The 9,275-nt window shown below is 40.7% G+C and overlaps 1 protein-coding gene across 1 annotated transcript; it reads left to right on the top strand.

Moving 5' to 3' along the window:
- Window positions 1-1,322: 1,322 nt before the first annotated feature.
- proca1 (protein interacting with cyclin A1) lies at window positions 1,323-7,536 on the top strand. The gene is made up of 4 exons (XM_044354253.1): window positions 1,323-2,506; window positions 2,586-2,718; window positions 3,806-3,940; window positions 5,498-7,536. The coding sequence occupies exons 1-4, from the start codon at window positions 1,984-1,986 to the stop codon at window positions 7,272-7,274; spliced, it is 2,568 nt and encodes an 855-aa protein (XP_044210188.1). The 5' UTR covers window positions 1,323-1,983; the 3' UTR covers window positions 7,275-7,536.
- Window positions 7,537-9,275: the final 1,739 nt, after the last annotated feature.

Raw genomic sequence — 9,275 nt, 5'->3', positions numbered from 1 at the left:
CTTACCCAGCAGGAATCAGTACAATACATATTTCATCAAGTGTCACCTTTCTGTTTCACTGTGTGTTGTTAGTTGACTCCACATGGACTCCAAATCTTTCCCGGTCAACAGCAGGAGTATTAACCTCATTCTGCCCCAAATCCCCTCCTGTAGAGATCACTTTAATTAATGAGAAACTTTTTTTTTTTCTCTCACTCAAGATTTGGTCGAATGTTGCCTCTGGTGATTTTACATCATTTCTCTCCGCCTTCCAACAATCCGATTTCAGTGCCTTGAGTTGGCTGGATCTCCGCCTCTAGAGCTCTGTAAGACCAACCATGTGACAAAACACTGGGCTGATTAGAAGCCCAATCTGACAAGAGGGTTTTCTTTGGGAATGGTCACTTGTTACGAGATGCAGAGGACTCTGAAGTGCATCATTCTCTTAATTATAATGTGATTTTTGTGAAAATTTGTCCAAATATTTCACATGTAAACCCACATATACAATTATTATACAATATACAATACTTTCATGCACTAAACAGGTTTCCTCACTGGGCTGCTGTAAAGGATGTGCAATGGCATTCAGTGCTGCAATATATAAAAAGTCCATAAATAAAGAAATATTATTTGAATACCTTTCACAATCATTAATTAGACCTACTTGTCCACAACAAAATTCATGAATCCCTGATAAAACATGTACTGTGAAATACTGAAGAAATCACAATAACTAAATCTTGCCCTCTTTTCCATGCTTTTGAGATAAAGTTGGCACAATTCAACACATCAAAATGTAACAACCATTCAATTTTTGACCATCTGTGCACCTGAATATTTCAGGGTTTTGTTGAGCTAATTCATGGACCTTTGACACTCTTAAATAATCATATTATGTAAAATACAGACGGACATAGTACTAACCTCACTTCGCCCAAATCACACAGCTCACATATTGTATTTTCCTCCTGAAAAGTTTTGAATCTGACAACTTCAGTAGCTAAATAGCAAGAATATCAATTCAGGTCATACTTCTTTTGAACATGCATATATGATTTCCTTCACATGATGGGAAAAAATCCTAAGTGGGGATTTTTGACTGAGACATTATTTGATGAATGTGATACAGAGGAGTTTATCACATTTTAACATGATGAAAATAGATCCAATTCAAGCATATATTTTTAATAATACACACCAAAAAAAATGAAATAATAACAATAATAGCAGCATCACCTAAATGCAACTTGAAGCTCTTAAGTGGACCAACTCGGTTTATGTAGCTCATGGTAACTACTCAGGATACCTGAGTGCCATACAGTCAATTTACCGGTCGTTTATTTGAATGAGTTTTCAACCATCAGTTCAGCTTCAGACTCTGAGCTGCTGAGGTCCTTCACTCTCTATGGTTGCGTGCCACAGAGCCAAAGTTTCTCCACATTCCACAATGAAAGAGTTTTGTCCCTACGTTGTGATTTAGGTCATCACCAATTCAGTGCCTGTTTTGTGGCAATTGAAAGATGTCCAATCTCCTGGGTTGGCACAATCACCCCATGCCTGTTACCATGGAAAGCGGGGCAAACTAGAACCTCCTCCATGCGTGTTCCCAAAGTAAATCTCCACTTTCTGGGGGGTTTAGCCGAGGGGGCTGGGAGGTAACTTGCGGTCATCATCTCTCTCTGCAATGAAAGGTGCTGGAGGTTCATGAGCTACACACCCACATATTAACCCTCTGCTCGACTCCTGCAGGTTTTTATTCACTGAGGTAATCTCAGTATGAATCAACGCTCAGCAGCCGCGTAATAGATAGATATACTCAAACCAGGCTGGAAATCTAAAGAGGTTAATTCGGCTGACTCCTCCCAGCGTTGCCATTTATCTTATTAATAATCGCACGACTTCAGCTTCGCCTTAAAAGTGGGAGGGCTGCTCGAGAGGGCTGGAAACCCGACAGGAACTGTCTCCGTGACACATGGTGCTGAAAGTGCCACTCGCCGCATCATGTGGTCGGTCTTTTTTGTCTTTCTGTCTTACCTGGACAGAAACTTCGTCAAGGGCGACCTCCTCAGCCGAGCTTTGGAAGCCGAGAAGGAGAGCAAAGACTTGTTCTCCATGATCAACGGCACCTTTTGCGCAAAAATGTCGGCCGTAGGGGAGAATTTCCTGTACCAGGTGTCAGACGGAGCCGAGGTGGTGCGCTCCGTGGTCAGCCCCTCCGGGATGCTGGTGAACTGCTCTGTAATAGTGAACCAGATGCAGGTGAAATCTTTCATGCATGAGTGCAGGTTGGGACTGAAAGAGCAGAAAGCCGGGCATCATCTGGAGACGCGTTTTGCGCACATGGATGAAGCCAAGCTGATGTGCCGGGAATTTAAAAAGAGGTCGGAGCGCGCCGGCAGGGTGGAAGAGAATGATAACTCTGAGCTCCAGGACAAGGTTTTAAAAAGATCCAAGAGAGGCTTTACGTATCCTGGGACACTTTGGTGTGGAGCGGGCAACATGGCTGATAATTATAACCAGCTAGGTGGGTTGTGACATTAGATGTTTAACCAAGCATGTTGCAGATATTACATTATTAATCATTGCCTACATCTTTGTTTTAGGAGACTTTGCAGACACTGACAGCTGTTGCCGTACGCATGATCACTGTCCCCATGTCATTCATGCCTTCTCTTCAAATTATGGTCACACTAATTTCAAGTGGCACTCCATCTGTCATTGCGACTGTGATCAGGCGTGAGTAAAAAATTTACAACCTATTTATGTACTCTCGCGTCAAGTCTCAATTTTATGTATAAGACCAAAAGTGGTTGCTATTGCATATAGGCCCGATTTACTGTTAATTTGGCATTTGTTAATTTTTAATTTATTAGTATAGGCCTATTTGAAAAAAATAGATGTTGAATGCAGAGATGGAAAGGCAACTGCACAGATATGTGTTTTGGATAATGTTGTGTAATGAAAATGATAGAAATCGAGCCAGGATTGTGACACATAATGATCCATTTACAGTTTGAAAGGTCCATCCCTCCCACACTGTAAAAATGAATGTTTTCTCAGGCTCGTAAAAAGCTATGTAAAATTTTGCATCAGCATTTTTAGGAATTAGCCTGGGGGGGGTTAATACCATTATGAATATAATTTTAAAGACCTGCAACAGAATTAATTACATAATCTAGAATCAGTGAAAATTAATTCAGTCAACTTGAAACAGCTGTTTAGTTATTTTGACAAATGTAACTGGTCAGATTTTCTCTCCAGTTCACTGTTTTTTTTTCAAGGACTTCTCCATCATAAATGAATTATTATTCTTTTAGAAAAAACAGTCTGAAATGAAGCTTCTGACAAAAATGAAGGCAGGTGTGAGTCATAACGGTTAAAGGTTAATGTCAGTAAAATATCAGGAAGACCAACTGAGCTAACAAAGAGTACACAAAGAACCAACATCTTAAATGTGTCACTGTTGGTTAGATCATGACTCTAAAGGAAAAGAATAAAGCTGGATGATCAGAACGTTATTCCAATGATGATGTGACAGCTTCAAACTGAGTGTAGGGATTCATGCAATATTTTGGATAACCTTATCTAAATTTTGGAAACTAATGACAGCTTGATACTTTGCAGATGAGTTATAGGTCAATACATATGAATTAAAATCTTCTCAGCTGCACAGTATCATCAAAGCAGGGAGCATCTGCAGGAGAGGAGTCGTAGCACAAAGTCAAACTCAGCAAATATACTTCTGTACTTTTAATCAAACTTGCCATTTCCTTTTATGGTTGAATAATTTCCAATAGTGAATTTTTGTTCTTACATTCTGCAGGTTGAGAAGCTGTCTGAGGAAAGTCAATGACACATCTTCCAGGGTTGTTGGTCAGGCGTTCTTCAATGTTATTGGTGTGCCTTGCTTTGAGTTTTCTTATGAAGAACAGTGTGCAGAGCGGCACTGGTATGGCGTGTAAGTATCTTTGCTTGTAAGTAGCTTATTGAGTTGTACTACTTTCAGCAGTCATACCAACATGTACCCTGTTTTTGCTGAATGACTGAAGCTAAGCAGGCGCGGGCTTGGATAGTACTTGGATGGGAAACCTCCTGGGAAAACTAAGTTGCTGCTGGAAGTGGTGTTAGTGGGCAAGTAGGGGGCAGTCTTCCCTCTGGTCCAAATAAAATCCCAGTGCCCCGGTGCAGTCACAGGGATATTGTGCTGTAGGAGATGACATCCTTTGGATGAGATGTTAAGCTGGGGTCCTGACTCACTTGGTCATTAAAAAGGACCTATTATGCTCATTTCCAACTCTATATTTTTATTCTGGGATTCCACTAGAGTAGCTTTGCATGAATCACAGTTAAAAAAAACTCCTTATTTATCTTATACTGGCCCTTTATGCAGCCCCTCAGTTCAGCCTCTGTCACTTAACAGGCGATTTTAGCTCCTATGTCTTTTATAGGCCCCCCTCCCGATAAGCCCACTCTGTTCTGATTGGCCAGCTTTCCAGAAGCCTGCCGAGGCACATCCATATCAGAGTCGTGTTAAGTTACTGCTGATGAAAACCAAATATTTCCTGCTTTGCGGCTTTATATTAAAAGCTTTTAAATGATTAAATAGTGGGGGATTTATATTGCAAAGAATTTACAGGAAATGAAACGTGTTCCTTACTGAATTAGCTTTGTTAGCGGCGCTAAAACCAGTCGACACAACAATATATGGGAATATTTGGAACTATTTGTTCACCGGATCAGTGAGAAATAATGCAGGGATGAATAGTACAAGCAGAAACAGCCACAGTGATGATGATGTTTGATGAAGAGCTGCAGACAACCAGCACACCTCCAACAGGTAAACAACTTATTTCAATTTGCACTACCCCCAAAACAATGGAAAAATGCCATAATGTTAGCTGAGTGGATCAGTTAGCTTGAGCACTATGATTGGAGCAGATGACCGTATAAAGAAATCCACCATGAGTCGATGTCGGCTTTGGGTGAAAGTAGAGAAAAAACGTTGGAAACCAGATCAGTCTGAAGCTGGTGCTTTTTGCTCACAGGGATCACTTCCACATACATTTACCTCATTATCTGACACTTTGACCACATTTAATATGAACATCCAACATTGTAACATTATATATATGACTGAAATTAAGGAAAAGCATAATAGGTCCCCTTAAAAGATCCCATGGCTCTTATAGCACTGAGTAGGTTTTTTCCAGTGTCCTGGCAAAATTCCCAGCCTGGCTTTCTCCATCTGGCCACCTTAACATCCCCAGTGTAATTGGCTCAATGATTCCCGTCCTCTCCACCTCAAACTATATGTGGTGAGTGTTCTCATGCAAAATGACTGACGTGGCATCACCCAGATGGGTGCTACAAATTGGTGGTGGTTGAGGTGTGTTTCCCCCCTTCACTGTGAGGCACTTTGGGTATCAAGATAAAGAACTATATAATTGTAATACATTATTATTATTATTATTTCTGAAATCACTACATACAACCTCCCTTTCCTCCACTCTCATAGGTGTAAACGATATGAGAAGTTCCCCATTGCTGTGCTGAAAGAGGCTGTCCCGTATGACTTCGGAGGTATTGATGTCATCGATGAGCTGACGGTTGGTCCTCCCAAGAAGAAAGATTCCAAGAAAAGTGACGAAGAGAAAACAGAGAGTACAACACAGTCTACAATATCAGGGCCTGAAGAGCCTTCACTCAGAAACGTGGTCACCGCTGCTGAGGACTTCATCAAGGTGCTTGCTACCGTCTCCACTTCTCAAAGCTCCACCACTGACTCCGACAAAGGTGAGACAGAAAGCTCTGAGAAGAAGAAGAGGAAGAACACAGGCCAAAAGAAGAAAGCCACCAAAAAGCGAAAAGGAAAGGGGAGGAAGCAAAAGCAGAAAGCTGAGATAGTTGTTAAAATAGAGGAAGGAGCAACAGTTTCACCCTCTGGCAGCAAGGCAGAAGAAGTCATCTCTCTTAGTAACTTCATCAGTGAGTCACATAAACATGATCAGTCAAGTATAAACACAAACAGAGTTGATAACAATGAATATGAGCTCAGAGGAAAAGAGGAGCCCTCCAATGAAGTCATGAAAGATGACCCAGCGATGGATAAGGAGAAGGTTTCCATTACATCACCAATGACAGATCAGAAGAAGCCAGTTGAGATGGATGATGATGCACTGATAGCAGAGGAAATCACTCTTTCTACACCAATAAGCACAACTACTGTTATTCTACATAAAGCAGAAAACAGATGGTTAAGAAAGGAGAAAAAGAAGAGGAAGAAAATTACTTTTCCTCGCTCTGAAGAGGTTGTTTCAAATATTGCCCAATCTATAACAAAAACAAAAGACAACTTAAGTATCATTTCTGTGCCTGCCATTATTACCATAACCGCAATGGCACAGCCCGAGCAACAAAGTTTTGGGAGTGACACTGAAAAGCGACCTGTAGTAAGCACAGCCGGTACCCCCATTGTAATCTCCAAAATCAAAAGAAACAGGTCAAAGGAGAGAGGAGACAGGGAGGGGAGGAAAAAAAGGGGGAAAGTCAGCTCAGCTTCTCCCATTGTGGCCACTGCCCACGAAAATACTTCTGCAGACAATCTGAAAGTGACCCCTCTCACCGGGGCTCCGACCGTGCCATCAGTCCCCACCATGGAGCAGCAGGTTTCTCACCGGCTGGACATTTATGGAGGGAGGATGCCTGTCCACATTACAGCTCTGAAGCCTTCGTTTAGCGCGTCTAAAGGGCAAAGGTCAAAGGACAGAGGACGGAGAAATAGAAGGAGAAAAACAGCTTTACCTCTTTCAAGTGAAAATCCACTTTTTCACAAGAGCTTTGAAAATGTGCTTCATATCTTCCCATCTCCAGACACAAGAGGAGCACTGAAAAGTCCTACAACTACTCCAAGTAGCAGGCTTACAGAAGAGATAGGAACTTACAGTGAATGGAGGCTTTTTACAACAGCTGTCCCTTCTATCATAACCAAAAGACATGGGCAGACAATCAGACAGCAGAGAAAACCAAGAAAGAAAGCCACGCCTGCTGCTCTCAATGACAGAGTTTCTGTCCCTAAACAAACTGAACATACAACAATGACATTTACAACCATGTCATCCAAAGTCACCACAACTAAAGAGTTCAATTTACAGAGATCTGAAAACTCAAAGCCCCTCGTGACCACCTCGACCACTCCCTTTATGAGCCCAATTCAGCTATCTATCGAGAGAGTAAAAGAGCAATTCTCCAGGAAGAAGAGAAGAAAAGCAGCGCTGTCTGTTAGACAACAATGAGCCATGTGGCGCAAACATAGCAGGATAGGCTGAAAAAAGGCAACTTAGCTGGCTAGGCTAGCTCCTGATGATTGGATAAGCTTGCTTCATGATGAGTTAAACACTAGCCTACATTAAAAAAAAATCTGACAGTATAATCTTTTCAGGTTCAGCATTTAAATCACAGAAATTGACAGAAATCATACGTGATTGTAATGTAAGAATCATGTTTTGTAATATTGTATTCTGCATGTCTACAATAAAATGTGTGAATGATTGTGAATGTATGAGTGCTTTAATTTATATGTAGAGATAAAACAAAAGTTAAATTCTCCTGTTTTAAAGGAACAGTTTGACTTGCCGAGATGAGTGTACTGATATCACTCAAATGTTTCTACGATCAATGTGAAGCTACAGCCAACAGCCAGTTAGCTTAGCTAAGCATTAATACTGAAAATGAGGAAACAGCTAGCTTAGCACAACAAAATACACCAAACAGCAGCTCTAAAACTCACTAATTAAGACACTAATTAAGACTATATCTTGGCTGGGCGCATTGACTTTCCCAATTTCAAGTGTTTGAGCTAAGCCAACCTAATCGGCTGCTGGCGGTAGCTTCATAGTTTTTGCTAAGACATAAGAGTGGTATCGATCTAAGACTGTCAAAACTATTATTCCTTTAAATGTCTTTGTAGATATCTGAAATGGTATATAACTCAGGTAAAATATGACATTATGAGCAGATAGATAGACACATACATGCATAGATGGATACATAGTTAGATAAAGCACATTCCTTATCTCAGCTGGAAATATTTAATCAAAAGGGGAAAATTTAAACTCAGTGGCTTAACCTGCTTAGCTTGAATTTTTCCACACATAGCATGCAAAGGAACCAAGCCAAAAATGCTGCAGGTTTATGCACTGTGCTCTTTTGTTCAAGGGGACTGAGGACTTTAGCCTTATAGTTGCCACCCCCATCGTGGTTTAAGGCAGGGTCATTCTCCACGCAGATTAGGTGCTCACTTTGCACATTATGTTCACCCCTCACCACTAGGAGTTTTAACACCCAGCGCATAGGCTGAAATCCTCCAGGTCAGCTGATCCTCACATGCTTGCATAAGAAGAATTTATCAGAATGAGTTTTGAAAGGGTGACACATCCAAATGAGATGTCCACCATATCTGACATGTATGCAATTATAAGCAGCACTTTGTCAAAGGAAGATTTTCAGATATACTGCATAGTTTCCGATTATCTTGTGTAAATCCTTGGCAAAGGAGCTTGGCATTCACACACAATCATAAGCTGAAATGGCAGAGCGAGTAACACAGCTGGATCTGGGAAAAAGCCTTTTCTCAGAGCGAGGGAAAGAAAAAGTGGCAGGAATTTTCCATTTCATCTGCAAGTATGACCTCTCAGAATATATTCTGGGTTCAGATTTATGCTCACATAAACAAGCAACATCTGCATACAGATTGAAATTATAGGTTGGGGTTTTAAATCACGAATGCTGACTATGACAAAATAACCAGAGTACCCACTAATATATAACGTATGCCTGAGTGCTTACACAAGCTATGCAACTCTGCCTCACAAGAGTGCTTGACAATTCAAATGCATACTGACAATAAGTATTAGTTTTAGTCATATGTGTAGCTTATGCTTGCATTTGTCCAAAATAAAATGTATATGGGGATAGAAAATAATTAACACACTTACAGAGACCAACACACATGGTCCATGCATGAAGTATAATTCATTTGCAATTGTTCACGTTATATCATATATCAGTCAGTCATATGTGTAAGGATTTGGGGGGTTTTGACATGTATTTTTGATTTATTAAGCTCACAAATCTGTACAGCAATGTTTTTGTGCATGCAGACTACAAAGTGAAGTAATGTTGTAAATAATATAATAAATGTCATGTGTCCTCTTTGACACGTATGGTCCCACATCTGTCTCCATTGGTATGCTGATGCATTAACTCACCCAATGACTGCACCAAGATAACTAGGA

This window comes from Thunnus albacares, chromosome 6 (assembly GCF_914725855.1).
Source record: "Thunnus albacares chromosome 6, fThuAlb1.1, whole genome shotgun sequence".
In the NCBI taxonomy this organism is placed as follows: Eukaryota; Metazoa; Chordata; class Actinopteri; order Scombriformes; family Scombridae; genus Thunnus; species Thunnus albacares.
The sequence above is the reverse complement of the archived record's forward strand: the minus strand, read 5'-3'. Positions and strand labels throughout refer to the sequence as shown.

What these genes read in the sequence shown, in the direction of transcription:
- proca1 (XM_044354253.1), top strand. Translation starts at nt 1,984, where the DNA reads ATGTGGTCGGTCTTTTTTGTCTTTCTGTCTTACCTGGACAGAAACTTC. An exon ending in TGATAATTATAACCAGCTAG is followed by an intron (nt 2,507 to 2,585) that starts GTGGGTTGTGAC and finishes TCTTTGTTTTAG; the next exon opens with GAGACTTTGCAGACACTGAC. An exon ending in GAGCGGCACTGGTATGGCGT is followed by an intron (nt 3,941 to 5,497) that starts GTAAGTATCTTT and finishes CCACTCTCATAG; the next exon opens with GTGTAAACGATATGAGAAGT.